The sequence below is a fragment of the Salmo trutta genome, chromosome 1 (assembly GCF_901001165.1).
Source record: "Salmo trutta chromosome 1, fSalTru1.1, whole genome shotgun sequence".
In the NCBI taxonomy this organism is placed as follows: Eukaryota; Metazoa; Chordata; class Actinopteri; order Salmoniformes; family Salmonidae; genus Salmo; species Salmo trutta.
Window position 1 is genome coordinate 18568817 of NC_042957.1, and position 23324 is coordinate 18592140.

The 23324-nt window shown below is 42.9% G+C and overlaps 2 protein-coding genes and 1 non-coding gene across 5 annotated transcripts; all 3 read left to right on the top strand.

Moving 5' to 3' along the window:
* Positions 1-2515: 2515 nt before the first annotated feature.
* On the top strand, positions 2516-16012 carry wtap (WT1 associated protein). Of its 3 annotated transcripts, none has more exons than XM_029734909.1 (8): positions 2516-2831; positions 3613-3650; positions 3757-3812; positions 5413-5471; positions 5658-5785; positions 10872-11050; positions 14277-14431; positions 14830-16012. In XM_029734909.1, exons 2-8 carry the CDS (start codon positions 3621-3623, stop codon positions 15468-15470), a joined length of 1248 nt encoding a protein of 415 aa, XP_029590769.1. In that variant the 5' UTR covers positions 2516-2831; positions 3613-3620; the 3' UTR covers positions 15471-16012. The 3 variants fall into 3 exon arrangements, with proteins under 3 accessions (XP_029590769.1, XP_029590936.1, XP_029590858.1); XM_029734998.1 differs by having other exon boundaries at positions 2518-2645; positions 14830-15470; XM_029735076.1 differs by lacking the exon at positions 3613-3650.
* LOC115147543 (small nucleolar RNA SNORA22) lies at positions 14521-14655 on the top strand. The gene has a single exon (XR_003866390.1). It is a non-coding gene; the product is annotated as a small nucleolar RNA SNORA22 (small nucleolar RNA).
* A 993-nt stretch (positions 16013-17005) lies between the features above and the next one.
* Positions 17006-23251, top strand: acat2 (acetyl-CoA acetyltransferase 2). Its single transcript, XM_029735327.1, has 9 exons — positions 17006-17250; positions 17928-18062; positions 19764-19945; positions 20103-20220; positions 20756-20899; positions 21118-21240; positions 22003-22157; positions 22269-22379; positions 22465-23251. The coding sequence occupies exons 1-9, from the start codon at positions 17202-17204 to the stop codon at positions 22633-22635; spliced, it is 1188 nt and encodes a 395-aa protein (XP_029591187.1). The 5' UTR covers positions 17006-17201; the 3' UTR covers positions 22636-23251.
* The last annotated feature ends 73 nt before the right edge of the window (positions 23252-23324 follow it).

Below are 23324 nucleotides of genomic sequence, written 5' to 3' on the forward strand. Positions count from 1 at the left end.
GCATACACCGCCACCTACTGTACTGGTGTGTGAGGCCATTCACAGCCTACCTACATTAAATTCTTGATATGGTAATACAAAATTGGGAAAAATAAAAATTGCCCTGCCAACAGTTAGCCCTCTCTCTAAGCACATATTCTTCCCATCACTCTCTCTTGGTCTCTGCCTACTCAGGAATCCGCTCAGTATTTCTCACCCTGTAACCAACATCCTCTACCACTTTCTTCACTGCTTCAGCATCCAACACTTTCTGTACTACTCTAACCCTTGCAACCTCAACTTGCCTTTCTCTCACCGGACACCTCCGATCTCCAGCCCTATGGGCACCCCCACAACTAAATACACACAACTTTCTCCACCAATACTACATATTCCTTCGTCTCATGCCCTTCTGCATACCTCTCACATCTAGGAATCTCCCTCCTACACACTGCTACAACATGTCCATAAACTTGACACCTAAAATATCGTAGTATTTTCGGAACAAAAGTTCTCATGGGATATCTTACACTTCCTAACTTGACCTTGTCAGGCAAAGATTCTACATCAAAACTCAGCAGGACGGACAATACCTTCTCTGTTTCTACACGCTCTCCCCCGGATATCCATCACACCAAACGGTTGACATCACAGACACCGGGAATCTTCCATTTCAACTGATCCTCCTCAACACTTAATGCCAGCCCGTGATCACTCCATTCCACAGCACCTTGCTCCGGAGAGCAAACCATGCCACATTTCTTGTCCCTAATCGCGTGATCCTGAGCGCCCACTCCCTCTGGACTGAAGAAACACAAATCATCACCAATCCACTCAGAGTTACTCCCACCAACTCAACATTCCCCAACCTCTTCTCCATCCAACCTGACACCACATATACAAAATGTAAGGATCCATTATCTCCATAAACCTCACTCTCACTGGGTCAGTATCATCCTTTTCATCCTCTGGACGAGGCCCAAACTTGGCTGTCCTCACCGCAGATACTACATCCATACTCTCGCCAGGTTCCATCTCTGAGCTACTAGAGCACGTATCCCTCTTTTTGCACTTGATGCCGACCCACCTCACCACACCGCTTCCCTCTACAGTACACCCAGCTCCTTTTCGGCGGTCATAACTGCACCTGCCACTACAATTTGTTAACTTGGAGTAATTTGGGGTGGCAGGTAGCCTAGTGGTTAGAGCGTTGGGCCAGTAACCGAAAGGTTGCTGGATTGAATCCCCAAGCTGTCATTCTGCCCCTGAACAATGCACTGTTCCCCGGTAGGCCGTCAATGTAAATAAAAATGTATTCTTAACTGACTTCCACCTGGGGCGGCAGGTAGCCTAGTGGTTAGACTCTAACCACTGCCTTGTTCAGGGGCAGAACAACAGATTTTTACCTAGCAATCTTTCAGTTACTGGCCCAACGCTCTAACCGTTAGAGCGTTTGGCCAGTAACTGAAAGGTTGCTAGGTAAAAATCTGTTGTTCTGCCCCTGAACAAGGAAGTTAACCCACTGTTCCTAGGCTGTCATTGTAAATAAGAATTTGTTCTTAACTTTTCTCCTCCTTTCTCCTTCGCCAGAGCTTCCAGAAGGCTTCTGCAATCCTCCATTCCATTTTTATTCATAATATGTACCATTTTTTTCCTTTTTTCCTTGTCCGCCATCTTCTTTCATGACCCACACCTCCGTTTCTATTATTTCCCTTCTTACCAATTTTGCTGGTGTAATTAGTTTAAAAAAAAAAAATCTGATATGCCTACTTGTGTCTTTGAAAATACATTTAAAAAATACATGCAAAAAGTTCAATGAAGCCTATGCATTTTTTGTAAAAATGTATGGACAGTGTTGAATATATGCTACGTCATAAAAGGAGATTAGGCTATATTGAAGTGCCCCTTGCCTCAAATATCCTGTTTTGTCATTTTAGTACTGTGCACAAGCTGCTAAGTAGAAACGATAGGCATAAATGCAAAATATCTTGCCTATAGAGTAAGATGATGGCAAGGTATTCATTCAATTTTTCTTGAATGTGGGGTAATTTGTCACATGAACATATTCAAACCCCCAGTATTTGGGAAACAGATCAGGGGTGGGCGCCTGGGAGGCCAACCCTCTTGGAGAACTACTATACCTCTAGGCAGGATTTTCTATGGTCAAATTTTAAAGGGATAGCTTACCCAAATGAATTACATATTTACATGTTGGTTTCTTATGGACAAAGAAAGACTGCAATCCATTCTATGGTTAGCCACTGCCACCAGCAATTAATATTAGCATTTTCTAACCAATAAACAATGTAATTCAATGTTCCCCAGTTAGCAAAAACTAAATGTCATGCCCAAATAATCTAAAATGAACTTCAAACCAAGTCGTCGAGTTTTGAGTGTGTATTCAACTTTAAAAGAATCTTGAAAACACTTGACCTGTGATGTTTTAACATGTTTATTCAATTCTGGTCATGGGCCTAAACCATGTGAAAATATGTAGAATTTCAGGAAATGTGCTTTAAAACAGATTGTTAAGGTGGGGGTGAGGGCCCCCTGGCTAAGGGTGGAGCCATTGACGATATGAAATCACACTCCAAGCTACTCCATTTTCAAAAGTTGGCAGCCCTTAACTAAGAAATTAGCAAATTCAGATTGTAAATTGCATATAGGTAGGTGGGCGTTCAATACATTTGGGTTTCGAATATTAAAGCAAACGCGTAAGTGTTCATTCGCAGCAGGGTTTTGCGCGAAAGAAAAAGGAATGTTCATTTGTGGACGGGGATAGGAGTCGTCTTTCTCCGCCATTTTGTGACAACAAGAAACGGAAAACATAGCTAGCAAAGAACCGACCACAGGTAATTAGCTAGCTGAACATTTGGGGGGAAAACATAATTTAAGCCGATGCATATTGACATTTATTTGAGGTCATAATTAAAAGTAGGCAACACTTCCTTGTAGACTGAATCCAAAAGTGGCTCGTAACGTGACGCTGGTCAATGCGAGGTGTTAATTGTATTTCTATTAAAAAACATTAACATGCTCGCTATTCCGTTAACGTTCAGCTAGCTAGCTAACTTTTAGCTAACAGTTGGATAGCCATTGTATATTTATCCTGCTAACCCGATACTTTAAAAGGACACATAGCTACATATTAACAGTTTTAATAGAATTGTGGTTTTTAGTTAGCTAACCTTGAATTAGCTAACGATAACACATTAAGAGATCAGCCAGCTAGCGTTACGTTTTGTTGATTTGCACTACTGTTACATGGATGCATGACGGCTAACGTTAGAGCTAAAGCAAGCAAAGAATGCATCAGACAGGCATATGCAAATTCAGATATTTGTATTATTTCAACTTGCTAACAACTGTACCTAGTTAGTTGGTGTATTGTATGGTAGCAGTAGCTAACTTAACTAGCTAGCTAATCGTGTTCACACTGAAAGTGAAACTGCCAACCCACGGTGCCGTAGCGGTGTGCGCCTCAAAGGAACTGCGAAAAGAAAGTTGTCCGAATATTTGCAAGATATGCTGTAGCTAGCAGTTCATTCGACCTCAAGTATCATTATTGAACCGAACGTCTTGCTTTTGAAGCTTCCGCTGAATTAATTGCTACTGCTTTCACTTTCCTTTCAGAGTTCAGAATGACGAATGAAGAACCCCTTCCAAAGAAGGTGTGAGAGAGAGTCTATTAGGAAACCAAGTGTCTCAGTATTGATCATGTTATGCAGCTAAAGACTTCTACTTGCTGACTAGAGTATTCCCATCTTCCTCATTCAGGTTCGCCTCAGTGAATCTGACATGAAGACCCTGACCCGAGAGGAACTGTGTGTGAGGTAAATGGATAACACTACTGTAGATGGAGGATGGGACAATTCTGTTTGGATATGAGGACAAGTGTGTTCAATGTTAGGCAGGACAATAGAACAAGTCAAAATTCACCCAAGGCTGAAAATGGCAAAAGAACGTTGGCTAAACTGCAACACTAACGCGAGCCCATAGCAAATGAATGTATTCGAATGTTCGCAGAGCCTGTTTTGGCTGGCACAACTACAATCTGTTCTTTGGATGAAACTGATAAAATAACAACTTGTGTAGAAAGTAACATCTGCACCTTGATGGTGCCAAGTGTGCTTATGTCTGCATAACGAGTAAGTAGGAGGAAAAATGGCAACTTCTGACTATTTCTGGTCTAGCGTTTGATGACAGAATACACTGCCCAGCCTTACATAATTAGAAAGAGGAGATTATCATGATTAAAATAGTGGCTGACTTGAAAACATCTAAATATACACATTGCGAGATATTTGGCAAAATATACCAGCATGCCTCTCCATAGGAAAACATTGGGGGGGAGCTCAGCGTTCCAAGGGCAAAAGGTATTTTGGGTCTAGCATTTGACAATGGAATACACTGCCCAGCCTTACATAATTAGAAAGAGGAGATTCTCATGATTAAAATGGTATCCAATTATAAAAAATCTAAATATACACATTGTGAGATATTTGGCGAAATAGACAGACATTCCTATATTTCCCTTTAGGAAACAATGGGACGACCTCAGTTCCATGAGTAATTTTTTTGTTGCTTACCTTTTAACTACAAACATCGTGGGCAGCTCTCCATTGCCAACAATAGCAAAGCAGGCATTGTGACGTAGAACAATTCGCCTTTCCTTCCAGTTCTCTGCTGCCAATGACTGGAACGAACTGCAAAAATCACTGAAGCTGGAGACTCATATCTCCCTCACTAGCTTTAAGCACCAGCTGTCTGAACAGCTCACAGATCACTGCACCTGTACATGGCCAACCTGTAAATAGCCCACCTAACTACCTCATCCCCATACTGTATTTATTTATTTATCTTGCTCCTTTGCACCCCAGTATATCTACTTGCACATTCATCTTCTGCACATCTACCATTCCAGTGTTTAATTGCTATATTGTAATTACTTCGCCACCATGGCCTATTTATTGCCTTACCTACCTCATTTGCACATACTGTATATAGACTTTTTCTACAGTATTATTGACTGTTTGTTTATTCCATGTGTAACTCTGTGTTGTTGTATGTTTCGAACTGCTTTGCTTTATCTTGGCCAGGTCGCAGTTGCAAATGAGAATTTGTTCTCAACTAGCCCACCTGGTTAAATAAAGGTGAAATTAAAATATTAAATAAAAAATAAGCTGGGAATAGAACGTTCGGAAGGGGAGTTAGTGCCACGGTGCTCAATAGAACTAATAGGATCTGGCAGGGTGAAAAAGATCCTAAAATAAGGCCTGTTTTTTTGTGATTACTTCAATACTACGGCAGGCAGCTGGGGCATTTGGTAATATTATAAAACTGGGCTCCACAGCGGATGCAATGAACTAGTTTTTGTCTGATAAAAGCATTGTTAAAAATGTAATGTGTTCATGTCTATTATTTGTCCTTTAGGTGGAAACAACATGAAGCCTATGTCCAGGTCCTGGAGGTGAAATATGCTGATCTGAATTGTAAGCGATCCACAAATGTTGGCCTCCTCCAACATTTCATCAAGTCATCATTCGATACCAAACTTTGGGGGGTACAAATCCACACTATTGAAGTTGATTTTTGTTATGGTATTGATGACTTGGCTCCTTTTCAGTTGACACATGATGGTGAGGTTAACTGTTATTTCTGTCCTTTCACTGTCTCAGCGAATGATGTGACGGGGCTGAAGGAGTCTGAGGAGAAGCTGAAGCAGCAGCAGCAGGAGGCGTCACGCAGGGAGAACATCCTGGTCATGCGGCTCGCCACTAAGGAGCAGGAAATGCAAGAGTGTACAGTACGTATCCCACTGCAATACGTCCTGTTGTTTTCCCAAATGAGCAGACTGCAGGATATGTAGTCCTTCCCCTTGGCCCTCCATTTACACGTTCATGCATGCCTCCGCCATACATTGCATTCCCAAAGTAATCAGATCCCTTTACTTTTTCCACATTTTAATACGTTAAAGCCTTATTCAAAAATGTATTTAAAAAAAATCCTCATCAATCTACACACAATATCCCATAATGACAAAGTGAAAACAGGTTTTTAGACATTTCTGCAAATGTATTTAAAAATAAAAGACAGAAATGCCTTGATATGAGACTTGAAATTGAGCTCATGTGCATCCTGTTTCCATTGATCATCCTTGATGTTTCTACTACTTGATTGGAGTCCACCTGTGGTAAATTCAATTGATTGGACATGATTCGGAAAGGCACACGCCTGTCTATATAAGCTCCCACAGTTGACAGTGCATGTCAGAGCAAAAACCAAGCCATGAGGTTGAAGGAATTGTCCATAGAGCTCCGAGACAGGATTGTGTCGAGGCACCGATCTGGGGAAGGGTACCAAAAATGTCTGCAGCATTGAAGGTCCCCAAGAACACAGTGGCCTCCATTCTTAAATGGAAGTAAGTTTGGAACCTCCCAGACTCTTCCAAGAGCTGGCCGCCCTGCCAAACTGAGCAATCTGTGGAGAAGGGCCTTGGTCGGTGAGGTGACCAAGAACCCGATGGTCACTGACAGAGTTCCTCTGTGGAGATGGCAGAACCTTCCAGAAGGACAACCATCTCTGCAGCACTCCACCAATCAGGCCTTTTATGGTAGAGTGGCAAGACGGAAGCCACTTCTCAGTAAAAGGCACATGACAGCCCGCTTGGAGTTTACCAAAAGGCAACTAAAGGACTCTCAGACCATGAGAAACTAGATTCTCTGGTCTGATTTAACTCTTTGGCCTGAATGCCAAGTGTCACGTCTGGAGGAAACCTGTCACCATCCCTACGGTGATGCATGGTGGTGGCAGAATCATGGTGGTGGCAGAATCATGTTTTTCAGCGGCAGGGACTGGGAGACTAGTCAGGATCGAGGAAAAGATGAACGGAGAAAAGTACAGAGATTTTTGATGAAAACCTGCTCCAGAGCGCTCAGTACCTCAGACTGGGGCGAAGGTTCACCTTCCAAGAGGACAACAACCCTAAGCACACAGCCAAGACAACACAGGAGTGGCTTCGGGACAAGTCTCTGAATGTCCTTGAGTGGCCCAGCCAGAGCTTGAACCTGAACCCGATTTGAACATATCCGGAGAGACCTGAAAATAGCTGTGCAGCAACGCTCCCCATCCAACCTGACAGAGCTTGAGAGGATCTGCAGAGAAGAATGGAAGAAACTCCCCAAATATAGGTGTGTTAAGCTTGTGTCATTTCCAAGAAGACTTGAGGTTGTAATCGTTGCCAAAGGTGCTTTAAAGTATTGAGTAAAGGGTCTGAATACTTATGTAAATGTGATATTTCAGATGTATTTTTTATAAATATGCAAACATTTATAACCTGTTGTTTCTTTGTCATTATGGGGTACTGCTAAAAACCGCTCCTCGCTTATAGGAAAAAAACTACCACTCCATTCATTCAAATGACCATTTAACCAACACCCATCTATTTTTATGACTACCTGGACCAACCATCTGGTTTTGAAGGATTGAAACCAAACCATATGATTTGAATGACAAGTATTTTAATTAACATGAAAAGGTGACTGTAAGAAGCGCTCAACATTTTAAATAGGCTACATGTCGTAATAAACAGCATATAAACACTAAATGGGTCAGGAGCGAAGGAAGAAATTTATTATTTAGGCTAGATTATTAAACTGTTATATCAAGGTTATAGCCTGCAGAGCAGCCAGCAGCGGCGTACCCTCTGAGCTTGCAGAGCCACTGGAGATGCAAACACCCTTCGGGCCACTCTTGCCAGGCTGGGCAGGGATGCAGATGTTTATTTTTTAATATATAGATGGGTAGGTAGGCCTAAAGGCTTTTAGCTAAAATAACCCTATCAAAATGGAAAGCTCCTTGAAAGAGGTAATATGTCAGGCCTATTGGGCCAAAATCAATGATGGCCTATTGTATAGATAATAGAACAAAAATGATCAGATTATTTTTGTTTGTTGTTGCTACAATGACCCACCTTCCTTTCTCTTATCATGTGAACGTAGTACACCATGCTTTTGGCATACGCAACTTTTCAGATTCCACAATGATTCTTTAGTTGTGAACACTACATCGCCACACTCCCTCACTTGGTCCTCCATCCTTGTAAGTCACCTTGATTTTGCACTGGTGTGTTTTATCAGTTTCATTATGAAAATATTTAGCTAACTCCATGACAGTAGCTTAAGCAAGGGGCTATAGCAGCACACAAGTGGCCTACAAATGCATGTTGGGACGGGCATGCCTTGAGCTTGTGAAGAGAGCGGCATTTAAGCGGGCGAGAAGGCCTTTGGCAAACTTGCTCTGCGCTCCAGTTAAATTAATTCACTGCTAGTTTAAGCTTTAAATATAGAAAGATATACAGTATATGGACAATGTGACGCCTTGGCAGAGCTCTGTCTCTGACTAACAGAACAGTGGCTCACCCAACAGCTTTACAGCAGCATATGCCATCCATTTTGTCCATCAACTGGGGTCAATCAAACTGACTCGACCAGTTGGGTGCATAAAATGTTAAGTTGATCAAATCAAATTTTATTGGTCACATACACATATTTAGCAGATGTTATTGCTGGTGTAGCGAAATGCTTGTGTTCCTAGCTCCAACAGTGCCGTAGTATCTAACAATGCACACATCTAAGAGTTATGGTGCACAAGATGAGTCCAGTAATCAATCCAAAGCTGTCTTTTAAACTAGTCTAACAAGGTGTCTTGAAGTCAAGCATTTTCAGTAATGATTTACAAAGGTATATGAGTATTGTGTAAGCATGATATTGTTTTCAGCTACAGTAATGGTCACTGTGATGTTATAGCTCTGTTAGGAGCCACATTCATTGCCTCTTATGCAGGGGTGAAAGTAAGGTGGTCCGGTATTGCATTCTGGAAAAATAAATAGTGGGGCTATGCCGTACCGGTAAAATGTGAGCTTATCACAATTAATACAACGTGCCCCAAAAAAACTATAGGCTACTACACCATTATTTGACACTACTGCATGTCCGCCACATGAAACAGTGAAATGTCTGGAAACCGGGTGGTATACACTCCAAATTGTGTTGTGGTTTGAGGAGAATGCTTACATTTTGCCAAGGCGGAGATGAGTGGCTGAGACACTTGTGGACATTGCGGGCTGATCAGTAGCCGAGACCAAGGCGAGCGGACAACAGTGGATGCATCAATTCAGGCTACAAGTGTAGGCGTAATGACAATTGCAGAATGTCATTACAATACACGTAGGTGTTTTGCAGTGGTGGAAAAAGTACCCAATTGTCATGACTCAAGTAACAGTCACCCAGTAAAATACTACTTGAGTAAAAGTGAAAAAATATTTGCTTTAAAATGTACTTAGGTATCTAAAGTAAATATAATCGCTAAAATATACTTAAGTACTAAAAGTAGAAGTATAAATCATTTAAAATTCCTTATATTAAGCAAACCAGACGGCACGATTTTTCATTTTTAAATTTACGGATAGCCAGGGCACACTTCAACACTCAGACATCATTTACAAACAAAGCATTTCAGGCTACAAGTGTAGTACGGAGAAAAAAATGTATGCATTCACTACTGTAAGTCAGTCTGGATAAGAGTGTCTGCTAAATGACTAAAATGTTTAGTGAGTCTGCCAAGTCAGAGGCAGTAGGGAGGACCAGGGATGTTCTCTTGATAAGTGTGTGAATTAGACAATTTTCCTGTCCTGCTAATCATTCAAAATGTAATGAGTACTGTTGGGAGTCAGGGAAAATATAAGGAGTAAAAAGTACCTTATTTGGATTAGAAATGTCGTCAAGTAAAGTTGACAAAATTATAAGTAGTAAAGTACAGATACGCCCAAAAACGACTTTAGTACTTTAAAGTATTTTTACTACTGGTGTTTTGTGACTGTCTCTTTCCATTTGTCAAATTGTGGATGCACTGCTAGGGTTTGGATGCTAAAATCAGTATGTAAGAAAGGGATGTACGTGGGTAACCTACAGGAGCGCCTTTGTTAAGTGATTGTTTGACAATCCGGTGAAAACATAATGACTTGTTGTTTATGCCACATTAAAAGGCATAGGCGGCATGTCCATAAGGCTAGGGGAAGCTTCCCCTAAAGTAAATTGAATGAAATTGCCAAAATTAAATATCCTAAAAGCTGACTCCTGTCTTTACAGAAATAAAATCATTCAAAATAGGCTACTACACCAGAAAGCATGATTTCGCCACAGGGGATCTTTATTTATTTATTTTTTCTTCATTTTTTGCATAGCCTACAGTTGGAAAGGCCCGCAGTTTGGGCAGCGTGTGCTGCAAATACCAAATAGATTGTTGAGTGAAAAGCAGAAAGAACCAGTCAAGCATCACAATATTTAAAAATACAATCGTGGAAAAACTGTTTGCTGTAAAGAGATGACAATGAAAAGACTCCAATCTGGTTTTTTTTAGTTATCAAAATGCTTAACTTAATTGAGCGAACAGTAGCCTATCTTATTGGTAACAGCGGAGAACATCGGTCATATCCCCGGTGAGTGTGCACGTTCACTGTCTATCATTGGGTCAGTGCCACTTGTTTGTTTTTGGACAATTTCCTCCTCCAGGTTAGATGGACGTCATATTGTATTTGTCTCCCATTTTTCGTAGGCCAATTATATGGATCCGACATCGTTTTTTAAAATCTGTTTGTCAGTGTCAGCATTTTAGGATACCCTGTAATTTTTGTTGTATTTATTTTTTTAAATGCGTGCGCGCACTTGGGTGTCACTTACCGATAAGAAATGACATCTACTTTCACCCCTGCTCTTTTGTAAATTCAGTCAATGTAATTTTATTGGGAACTTGTACAAACCTAAGGATGGATTTTCTAAATGGAGTTTGTGCTTGTGCCTTTTATTGACACCTGTCTCTTTTTCAACCTGCAGACCCAGATCCAGTACCTCAAGCAAGTCCAGCAGCCCAGTGCAGCCCAACTGCGGTCGTCCATGGTAGACCCGGCCATAAACTTATTTTTCCTCAAAATGAAGGGTGAACTGGAACAGACTAAAGACAAACTGGAGCAGGCCCAAAATGAACTGAGTGCCTGGAAATTTACACCAGATAGGTAAAGACGATCAAAATAACTCTTCCCCCCCCCCAAAAAAGCCAAGACCTCCTCACACCCCCCACCCCCACTGCAGGCATGCAGGAATCATGGTGGGGGGGGGGCAAGGCTGAGAAATGCTGTACTCACCACAAGACTCAAACTTTACCAAAAACTCAAACCCAACCCAAACACACACAAAAAACTGCCATCCATGTTTTGTGTACTCTTGTACTATCCCCCAGCTACATATCACATAATCTAAACTGAATGAAAAAGGCAGTATGGTCAGGTGACACTTGTTTCAGCTCTATCTCCCCCCTCACCGTCCAGGGGCCCTGAAGGAGTCGGAACTGTTCCTGAAGAGGTGGTCACGTCCGAGACGGATATGCCCCCCCTCCCCCTCTCAGCCGAAGCCAGACAGTTGCCTTATTAAATGTGGGGTTATGGTGGCGAATGAGGCAGTCTTGAGCAATCTGCCGAAGCAGCGAGAGCACCCCTAGCCTAAATCACCAATTGAACATTTGAAAGACAATGCCCCGCTAGCTAAAGACATTTTAACTGTGGAAAACAGCTCACTCATACCTGCTAGTGCTCCTGAGACTCTAAGACTCTTGGACAGATTGTAGAATACAATGAAAATACTGTGGGGAAAGTTCTAGAATAAGCTGTAAGACTTTGGAAGGAGGGGCCAGTAGAATGTTTAAGAATCTGGGGAAGGAGCCAGACCCTTAGTCCAGAAGTGACTATGGTTGAGGCGTGGGCGAGCGAGGGTCCGATCGCCTGTGTCTGATCATGCCCCGCATACTGGTAGAGTGTATTTACATGTTTTATTTTGTGAGTTTCATATGCTGCGGTTTCATTTACTTTCCTCTTTTGGTTCTCTGATGTGCTCTTGTGCTCGCTGCAGTGTGTCAACAGCCATTTGCTCTGTTAGATTTGGTGCCCTTGAAAAAATAACTGGTAGGCTACGATGATTCCAAATTGTTTTTTCTAAAACATATACACACTGTAGTTGGTGCTTGAGTGTTATTTTCTCATAGTGATTACAATTGTGTGAAACAAGTAATGTTACAACTTCATGAGAATATACAGTACCAGTCACAAGTTTGGACACCTACTCATGCCAGGGTTTTTCTTTATTTGTACTATTTTCTACATTGTAGAATAATATTGAAGACATCCAAACTATGAAATAACACATATTGAATCATCTAGTAACCAAAAAAGTGTTAAACAAAAATAATATATTATTCTTCAAAGTAGCCACCTTTTGCCTTGACAGCTTTGCACACTTTTGGCATCCTCTCACTGTATATGTCATTTGCCATAAAGGATCGCATAAGTAGGGCTGGGAATTGCTCACGATAAGATGTTATCACGGTACTTGGATGCAGATATGATATGTATTGCAATTCTCACAAATAATAGTGAAGACATCAAAACTATGAAATAACACACATGGAATCATGTAGTAACCAAAAAAGTGTTAAACAAATCAATGTATGTTATGTTTTGAGATTCTTCAAAGTAGCCACCCTTTGCCTTGATGACAGCTTTGCACACTACTTTGGCTACTTTGAAGAATCTAAAATATATATTTTGTTTAACACTTTTTTGGTTACTACATGATTCCATATGTGTTTTGATGTACAATGTAAAAAATTAAGAAAAACCCTTGAATGAGTAGGTGTCTAAACTTTTGACTGGTACTGTATTTATTCAGTGCAATATATTGTTATTTGTGTAATTTGTTGTTCACCTCACTTTCCCCCCCCCTAGCCAATTACCTTTTTGAGCTTTTTTTAATGTTTGGGGTGGGGGGATTCAATTCCTGTTAACATTCTAGGGATGATATGAATTGTTTGTCATAGTAATCTATGGGCAGTCTGCAATTCATTGATTTGATTTTTCAATTTCAAACAGCAGCACAACTAGGTAAACAGCCTATATCCAGCCTTGGATATCTGGCCATCAATATAGGCTAGTTACAACACTCGTACAGTTAAAATTACAAGCGCCACCCCCCCAAAAAAGAATGCACATGAGTTATAAGCATTTGTCTTCAGTTTTCTTTGCAGTATCCATTGATGTGCTTTGAATTATTGTTCCGGTAATGTATAATGCCTTGTATTGGATAAAGAGTTAAAGTAAAGATTGCGGTTGGGTGGGAACAACTGGTAAAATTGCAAGGATCTGAGGTGTGGTTGCTGAAGAAGCAATGATGATGTATGATTCAGTGGAAGTAACATTACATTTGCTAATGGCAAGCAAATATAGTTGATAGCCCTTTAACTATTCAGGTAGCAACCAAAGTAACAAGATTGAGGACTATAAAAACATACAATCGGCTGTTCCTTCAGTTTCTGCTAAAGGCTCGCACCAAATGTGGATCTAGCATTCGTCTGCTGATCGTTCAGCGCGCTGTGTTTTAGGGACCGTCCGCTGTAGATGTCTGACTGACAAACATTTTTCACCTGATTCTACATGTAAAATCAGTGTGCACTCTGTTCGCAAATTGCGTTGAGGTGCTAAGTATTCTCAGCCAGCAAACGCTATTGGTGTGTCTGAGCCCTAAGTACTATAGAAAAAATTTAATGTTTTGTCGTGGTTACTACATTTATATCTCCGGTGACCTTGACCAAAGTGCTGACTAACTCATTGGTTGATTGTGACAGACTGGGATTTTTGATGGTGTCGTTTGCTGTTGAAAGTACAATTGGGTGTGTAGAAACCAAAAGTATGGTTGCTGAAATTGGGTACTTTAACTTGGTGGGTCGTCATCCTGCTGGGCAGTGTAGGCCTGCTTCTAGTAGTAGAATGTGCATAGGGGTACTCAAAAGGTAAAGGTACTGTATGCTACTTTATAAGAATGTTGCTGTTTTATCATCTATGGGGACTTTGCTGGTATCCTTTGCTGAGCCCAAAACTGTCTCCGGTATCTTCAATTGTACTCTTTTTGGAAATGGAAACTTGCTGTATGGATGGACCAAATTCATAGTGTTAGTGGTGTTCCAGGTCTTCTTATTTGCAGTTGTGCTGGTGTACATCTGATTTAAATGTTGTTCCTGTAACGCTTAACATCTCTCTAATTTGATCATCTGTGGCTCATGACTGCAAAAATGACAACCTGGAACAACACCTGGTTGGGTCACTGGACTGATTGGGCTGTCCCTGTCCTTGCCTGTGGGCGGTGTTTGGCTGGGCCCTGGTTCATTTTGTGATTTGAGGCCTGTCTACCTTGCAGCCAGACGGGGAAGAAGCTCATGGCCAAGTGCCGGATGCTGATCCAGGAGAACCAGGAGCTGGGGAGGCAGCTGTCCCAAGGACGTATTGCCCAGCTGGAGGCAGAGCTGGCCCTGCAGAAGAAGTACAGTGAGGAGCTGAAGAGCAGCCAGGATGGTGAGAACACATAGCCCACCTCCATCTACCGTCAAATAGCATCTGCATTTATATTTTACCATAATGGTTAAGCTTGAAATGTAACATTTCAGCACAGCGAAGACCCATGTGTGCTTTGTAGCTCCCCTGGTTATTAAACTGTGCTACATTAAAGTGTGGTCTGTAACCTCTGCATTGGAGGAGCTGTATTCTCCTCCAAATGTATTCAGCAGACCAGTACAGCATTTCTTAGACATGTTTCTAATATTCAATTAAACCAAATGTATTTTCCCCCTGGCAAAAAAATATAACTGTTTGCCAACATTTAACTGGTGCTCTTTGTCTTGATCCTGACTGTGTTCTATCTCCCTGTATTCTGACCAGTGACTTCATCTGATGTTTGTTTCTGTCCCTCCCAGAGTTGAACGACTTCATCATCCAGCTGGATGAGGAGGTGGAGGGCATGCAGAGCACCATCCTGGTCCTCCAGCAGCAGCTCAGGGAGACCCGTCTGCAGCTCTCCCAGAACCCAGCTCAGGCTGCCTCTGATGGGGCAGGGCCCAGCAGGACTTCACCCTCCAGCTCCTCTGCCGAGCCCCCCAGCCAGGCCGAGCAGACCTTCACCCCCTCCGTCCAGCCAGGGAAAGACTGCGAGAGGGTCTCCAACGGACCTAGCAACTGTAGCTCGTCCTCCCAGAGGGGCGCAGCGGCCACCCCCAGCCTGTACCGCGAGGTCAGCAGCACAGAGGAAGACTTTCCTCCGTCTCCCATGGTCTCCAGCCCCGGCGAGGGCGAGACAAAACTCTCCAACCACTCAGAGGCGGCGGGGGGCCTGACTAGTGACGGTGCAGGGGGTTTCGGGAGCCAGCTGAGCGCAGGGTACGAGAGCGTGGACTCTCCTACTGGCAGCGAGACGTCCCTGACGCAGCACTCGAATGACACAGACTCCAACACCGACCCCCATGAGGAAAAGGCTGTTCCGGTCGTCAAGGGCAACAGGACTGCAGGGTTGCGGCACGCTCAGAACGGCCTGGACTCAAACGGGGGCACAGTTTTGTAATGTACTTTATAATAACACGTATGTCTTTCTTTTTATATGAGACCCAAACAAAAACAATGAACACATAGTCGGTAACAGTACTGTTGTCCAGAATTTGTGTATTTTGTTTCCCCCCCTCTTTCCTTTGCCTATTGTGATACCTCTGCCACAACTTAAAGAAAATAATTGCATTGCTAAACCGGAACATTACGTGATATATATGTAGATTTGAATTTAGTTTTTTGTATGATTCAAGATGGATATTATTTTTCTTCCATCTCTTGTTTGAACTCATGACAAACTCAAATTGTCACATCTAGTGGTGTATTCATGTTCAATAAGTCAAACCACAGTTCACTTTAGGAGCTTTGCAAGGATTTCATCTTTTAGATGTTGACCTGTGTTTTGTTTTAAACTCAGTTTGTAAGTTTCCATCCTTGGCAAAATAATGTTTCAGTTTGACTTGTGTAGTTTCTACGCAATGTACCTTGTTGAATTCATTATTCTGGAATCCATCCTTTTCATGTACTGACCAATATCAATAAAGACTTAAATATGACCATGATTGGATTTTTCTTGTTTTTCAACGTAGGTACTGTTAAGCCTTTCTCAATTGAATTGAAAGTGTACAAAACATTTAAGAACACCTTGCTAATATTGAGTTGCACCCCCCCTCTCAATTTGTCTCGGCATGGACTCTACAAGGTGTTGAAAGTATTCCACAGTGATGCTGGCCCATGTTGACTCCATTGCTTCCCACAGCTGTCAAGTTGGCTGGATGTCCTTTGGGTTGAGGACCATTCTTGATACAGGCGGGAAACTGTTGTGCATGAAAAACCCAGCAGTGTTGCAGTTCTTGACACAAACCAGTGCACCTGGCACCTACTACCATATCCCATTCAAAGGCTCTTAAATATTGTTCTTGCTCATTCACCCTCTGAATGGGCACACACAATCCATGTCTTGTCTCAAGGCTTAAAAATCCTCCTTTAACCTGTTTCCTCCCCTTCATCTACACTGACTGAAGTGGATTTAACGTGACATCAATAAGGGGTCATAGCTTTCACCTGGTCATGGAAAGCGTAGGTGTTCATAATGTTTCGTACACTCTTTCCTGAATTGTAGGGAAGCAGAGAAGCTACAGCTAAGTTCCTACAATTTTACACATTTTGTTATGGAGCGAAGAGAAAAATGTGCAGTTTTATAGCTATTCTAAAAAAATTGCCATGTGGCTGAGATTTTAGCATTTTTAAAACAAATTTCCTGCTATTCTACACATTTTGCCATGAGGCTAAGAGAAAATGTTGCATTTTTACAGCTAATTTCCTGTAATATTAATTTGTTTTGCCATGGTTTATGACGTGAGCATATGCTCTCTGGGGAAAGCAATGTCTGTCTGTACACCATGCTGGCATCAGGGGGTGTGTGGTACGCCATTGATGCCAGCATGGTGTACAGACTGAGCTATAGACAGACATTGCTTCACAGCTTGTGTGGCTGCCAAGATCATGTCTGAAGTCCTCCTAGCCATTGGGTGGTGCTTTCGTCAAATATATGTCCCTGCTACTGCCAGGGATCTTCGTACTGGTTGCCGAAGGAGGATCTCTTTTGTCATTAAAATGAATCAACATGCTTGAGTCCATTTACAAGTTCAGTGTTTCAGACAGATAGCAACCCGGCCACTAACACGGAAGACACAAGAGACCGAGCAGCACACAGTGAAATCTGAAGGATTACCAACTAGCTGTCAATATGAACACTGAGTCTGTTGTCATCGTTTCTGCTGCAAGGACCCCCATTGGTAAATAAGTACTGAATCTGTCTGATTCCACACTAAGGCAATATTTTTCAACATAGCTGGCTACCTGTATCAATAAGAATTGCCTGTATGTATATTTATTTGTTGCATTCCTTATCACACGAGATTGGTTTTGTAGCGATGCTGACGTTCCTTGAACGATCGTGCACATATTTCCAGTCCTGGTTTTGACAATGTTCTTATTTGTTCAACAATATGTTTTAATGTTATTGAACCTATGAATTGAACAGACCATTACTGTCGTTCATTATCGCGAGCTACCTCCTGACGAGGATTTTCAATGGATTCGCTTATACTGAAGCTTGATTGGTTGCCTCACCCTCTGCCCAGATTCTCGAAACAGCGATTGGCTGTTGGTCATAGTACCATGGACCTGCAGCTACAGTATTGGCGATAGGCTGGATGGGGTTGGGCGTATTTTAGTTGGACGTGTCTTTGCAACCTTGAATCAATCAATACATTTGTTGATGGTAATGTCTGTTATCTTGTTGTCTGATGTAATGCAGTGGGAGAGTGCTGTCACACCATGGAATCAGTACCAATGGCCAAGTGCATTTCTCAAAACCCAGCTACCCGTTATAAAGCAATCAATGCCCTGCTCTTTTTGTGGATACTGAATATAACGTTAGTTCTCACAACTTTATTCTCCTGTTTCACAGGGTCTTTCAATGGTTCTCTGTCAACCGTGCCCCTCCAAGATCTGTGCTCTGTGGTGATCAAGGATGTCCTGAAGAGAGCCAACCTGAAGCCCGAGGCAGTGTCTGAAGTCATCATGGGGCATGTTCTGACAGCAGGTGAAGAACACCTGGAATGGAACCCTGTCCGTTTATTATAGCTGCTTATCAGCGCTGACCTGCTAGCTACTTAGTTAATAGTCCCATGTAGCTCAGTTGGTAGAGCATGGTGCTTGCAGCGCCAGGGTTGTGGGTTCGATTGCCACAGGGGACCAGTATGATAAAGTACAAAAATGTATACTCTCACTACTGTAAATTGCTCTGGATAAGAGTGTCTCCTAAATGACACATTTAAAAAATGTAATTAGTTTGAAAGGGCAGAATTAAGTAATATTCATAACAACAATGCTGTGTCATGTGAACTAGTGCAGTGGTTCCCAAACTTTTTCGGTTACTGTACCACCAATGGAATTTAGCTCTGCCCGGAGTTCCTCTAAAGTACCCCCTCATGTACATCTTCCCAGTAAGTCTATGGTCTCATGAGTCTTCTCAATTACCCCCTGTGGATGGGCCAAGTACCCCCAGGGGTTCTAAACGTCCCTTTTTCAGGACCCTGTCTTTCAAAGATAATTTGTAAAAATCCAAATAACTTCACAGATCTTCATTGTAAAGGGTTTAAACACTGTTTCCCATGCTTGTTCAATGAACCATAAACAATTAATGAACATGCACCTGTGGAACGGTCGTTAAGACACTAACAGCTTACAAACGGTAGGCAATTAAGGTCACAGTTATGAAAACTTAGGACACTAAAGAGGCCTTTTTACTGACTCTGAAAAACACCAAAAGAAAGATGCCCAGGGTCCCTGCTCATCTGCGTGATGAGCAGGGAGGCATGCTGCAAGGAGGCATGAGGACTGCAGATGTATTGGATGGGCAATAAATTGCAATGTCCGTACTGTGAGACGCCTAAGACAGTGCTACAGGGAGACAGGACGGACAGCTGATCATCCTCGCAGTGGCAGACCACGTGTAACAACAACTGCACAGGATCGGTACATCCGAACATCACACCTGCGGGATAGGTACAGGATGGCAACAACAACTGTCCGAGTTACACTAGGAACGCACAATCGCTCCATCAGTGCTCAGACTGTCCGCAATAGGCTGAGAGGGGCTGGACTGAGGGCTTGTAGGCCTGTTGTAAGACACGTCCTCACCAGACATCACCAGCAACAACGTCGCCTATGTGCACAAACCCACCGTCGCTGGACCAGACAGGACTGGCAAAAAGTGCTCTAAACTGACGAGTCACGGTTTTGTCTCACCAGGGGTGATGGTTGGATTCGCTTTTATCGTTGAAGGAATGAGCGTTACACCGAGGCCTGTACTCTGGAGTGGGATCGATTTGGAGGTGGAGGGTCCGTCATGGTCTGGGGCGGTGTGTCACAGCATCATCGGACTGAGCTTGTTGTCATTGCAGGCAATCTCAAAGCTGTGCGTTACAGGGAAGACATCCTCCTCCCTCATGTGGTACCCTTCCTGCAGGCTCATCCTGACATGACCCTCCAGCATGACAATGCCACCAGCCATACTGCTCATTCTGTGTGTGATTTCCGGCAAGACAGGAATGTCAGTGTTCTGCCATGGCCAGCGAAGAGCCCAGATCTCAATCCCATTGAGCACGTCTGGGACCTGTTGGATCGGAGGGTGAGGGCTAGTGAACTAGTGTACTAGCCATTGTAAGCCTCTGATATCTCTCTTGCAATCATTTGCTTCTCACGCTCCCAATCCTTTCCTCTGCTCTTCTCTCCTCCCTAGGTCATGGGCAGAACCCAGCCCGACAGGCCAGCGTTGCGGCAGGCATCCCCTACCCAGTGCCTGCCTGGAGCTGCCAGATGGTGTGTGGATCTGGGCTGAAGGCAGTGTGTCTGGGCGTTCAGTCCATCCAGACTGGAGAGTCAACCGTGGTGGTGGCTGGAGGCATGGAGAGCATGAGCCGGGTAAGATGGAGGGAGCAGGCATGGGGGGAGAAGGAGGGATATGAGAGATGATGGAGAGGGAGGGGGGTGTAAGTGAGAGAAAGATGGGGTGAAATCAATACCATTCTACCAAATGTCCCCATTAATCTGCGATTACTCTTTCCCCTTTGACTCCCAGGCTCCCCACACAGTGCAGATGCGGGCTGGAGTAAAGATGGGCGACACCACCATGCAGGATTCTATCATCGCTGATGGACTGACTGATGCTTTCCACTGCTACCACATGGGCATCACAGGTCAGGGGACCAGAGTCAGAGTTATTGATATCAATGTGTAATGGGAGTTTCCAGGTGAAACAAAAGGAGAGCAGTCGCTGATATCAATCACATATCAATCCGGTTGCACCTTTTGGAGACAGGCCCTTTATATTCTAATCAGACAGTAGCAAGTGTTACCTTAACACCAGACCGAGAGGCTTGTAGGAAGTCAAAATACATTGATGTTGTCAGCTGCTACAGAATCAGTGTTTCACAGAATCGGTGTCCTTGTGTCCTTGTACCTCCCGTCTGGCGCCAATCACTATCAACAGATATGAGTTTAATTCATGGTCTAGTGACCATCAACCTGTCACAAACAGAACACTGGAAATCAGGTGTATTACAGAAAGGAAAATATGCTAAACATTGTGTTAATGACTCTTAACTGAATATGAACTTTATTCATCTTAAATATTCCCATTACAAAATGTACTGATATTTTTCAGTTCAATAAGGAGGAACATTGGGGTGTCTTCATCCAGTAGAGAATGTTGTCTTCATTTTCTGGATGTAGCTGAGAATGTGGCTAAGCAGTGGGGTGTGAGTCGCGAGGCTCAGGACCAGTTTGCCGCCCAATCCCAGAACAGGACCGAGGCTGCCCAGAAAGCAGGACATTTCGATCAGGAGATTGTTCCGGTCATGGTGCCGTCCAGAAAAGGCAAGGAATCTGTTGTGCTTGTTTATGAACCCCCTGAGACCTCGTGTGCTCAAATCACTTACTGCTAGGTGTATGACCCAATGTTTCTTATATTGCTAACCACCATTCCTTAGAAGTGAATTAGATGACCAACACCTATTATTTCTCTGCTTTATTAAATGATTATTACAAAATGTAGATGTTTCATGAACTATATTGTAACATTCTGCTCTCCTCAGGCCCAGTGGAGGTGAAAGCAGATGAGTTTCCTCGCCATGGCAGCAACATGGAAGCCATGACTAAACTCAGGCCCTGCTTCCTAAAGGACGGCAGCGGCACCGTCACCCCCGGCAACGCATCAGGTACGCAGGGGGCACTCATCCTTGACGTACGGTGATGTCACTGATCTCAACTCAATTAGCCTTTGGAAGGTGTGGGAGATAAGCAGTTGTGCTGAAGGGGAAAGAACATAAATATTTTGGCTATAGGAAGAGAAGAAGACATCTGGTTCTGATAGAGCAACAGGCCACGGTGGGAGGCATAGCGACCTGACAACCAGACTTGAGTTATGCAGAAAGGGCCCCAAATACTCAAGATAGCCAGACAAAGAAGTACAGAGGAAAGGATGAGCATACACTGCATGCATTATTTTTGTACCACATGAGGAGGCCCTGCTAGCATTATAACCTATACAGCGGTCAGATGTGGGCGTTAACAAGCAACAACTGATATGGAGAGATAATGGTAAAGAACGGTCAAGGGAAGCTATTTTCATATAGAGGGAGGGGACTCTATACATTATGCAAAGACAGAATCCTATAAAGATAGGACTCTGTAATATGAGAATTGTCTATTTCATGGAGGGGCTCGGCTCTGTTACTCTGTATTAAAGTCTATATTGAATTCACAAGTTCTTGTAAGAGTATTATGTTCTTAAGACGATTTTCCACGACAAAGGTTACCAGTTGACCATTCCAATTACATTATTTTGTCTGCTGTTTCTCCTGGCATAGTGATCTAGATTCTACATGGTCATGACCTTGAAATGTTTCAGGTGGGATACACAAGAGTTGCATACCGCCAAACTTTTTTTGTGTTATATTAATTGCCATGTATTCCCTCAGGTATAAATGATGGAGTTGCAGCAACTGTTCTAATGAGCCAATCAGAAGCTCAGAAGCGAGGCCTCAAGCCAATGGCCAGAATCACCTCCTGGGCTCAAGCCGGTCTCGACCCGGCAATCATGGGAACTGGGCCTATCCCAGCCATTAGGAAAGCGGTGAGAACCAATCAGAGACCAGTTAGCAAATGTTCAGATGTGTATAACTCTAGTATGACTGTAGTGTATAATCCTTCTCATTTTAAAGAGTTTTCACTGATTCGTTACCAGGTTGCGAAGGCCGGTTGGCAGCTGGATCAAGTGGACCTGTTTGAGATAAATGAAGCATTCGCTGCCCAGTCCATCGCTGTAGTGAAAGAGCTTGGACTCAACCCAGATAAGGTAACTTGATGAACCATTATTTAAACACTATTGTTTAGGGCAAACAGTTGAATTCCACCACATCTTTGGTCTCTCCCCTATGCAGGTGAATGTGAGTGGGGGTGCCATCTCCCTGGGACACCCCATAGGCATGTCTGGCTGCCGGGTTCTGGTGACCCTACTGCACGCGCTCCAGAGGACTGGGGGTCAGAGGGGTGTGGCTTCTCTCTGCATTGGAGGAGGGATGGGCATTGCCATGTGTGTAGAAAGGGTGTGACTGAATACAAGTACAGTGATGCTGCATTCAGGATCACCTTATTGGTCCTAAAGGGAACATTTGGAATGCTTTATTACACAACTTGTTTCAGAGTAGTGTGAATGGTGGTTGTATTAGATTGGTAATTCATTTGTCACTTCGCTGAAAATTGTGATTTGTGAATGCAATTAGGTGAGGAAAGCATCAAAGGTCTCTATTGTGCACCATCCAATACTGGTCCTTCATTTTCCATAGCATATGTATTGGAACATAAGGTTTTGAAGCAAAAGTCTTTCTGCCTGTGTGAACCTAGTAAATGGGCAACATATGCTAGTCTTCTTTCCATCAAATAACTCAACTGCTAAACAAAGATTTACATGACTGGACTTGTTCACACCCAACCTAATGAGAATTCAGCCTTCCAACATTCCTATTTGTCCTGTTTTTTCTCTCACGGAATGACAGCAATGTACCTTAATGCTCTATGAACTGTAGAACGTGTGGTTTAAGACAGCAGCCTTTCTTAAATATACAAGTGCCCTGAGACAGTAAGCTTGCAGTACTTTAGTGTATCCTGTTGTAGGTATGAATGTACTATTTACCTGTCCACTTTCCAATATAGAATAGATGAACTGAACTTGTGCTTTTTCAAAATTATGTATAGTTTGATTTGCTATGACGACTACATAAAACAAACTTATGACAATACA

Coding starts and splice junctions, on each gene's coding strand:
- wtap (XM_029734909.1), top strand. CDS start 3,621: ATGACGAATGAAGAACCCCTTCCAAAGAAG. Junction 3,813..5,412: donor CGAGAGGAACTGTGTGTGAG/GTAAATGGATAA, acceptor TTTGTCCTTTAG/GTGGAAACAACATGAAGCCT. Junction 14,432..14,829: donor GCTGAAGAGCAGCCAGGATG/GTGAGAACACAT, acceptor TGTCCCTCCCAG/AGTTGAACGACTTCATCATC.
- acat2 (XM_029735327.1), top strand. CDS start 17,202: ATGAACACTGAGTCTGTTGTCATCGTTTCTGCTGCAAGGACCCCCATT. Junction 21,241..22,002: donor CACCCCCGGCAACGCATCAG/GTACGCAGGGGG, acceptor GTATTCCCTCAG/GTATAAATGATGGAGTTGCA. Junction 22,380..22,464: donor TTGGACTCAACCCAGATAAG/GTAACTTGATGA, acceptor TCCCCTATGCAG/GTGAATGTGAGTGGGGGTGC.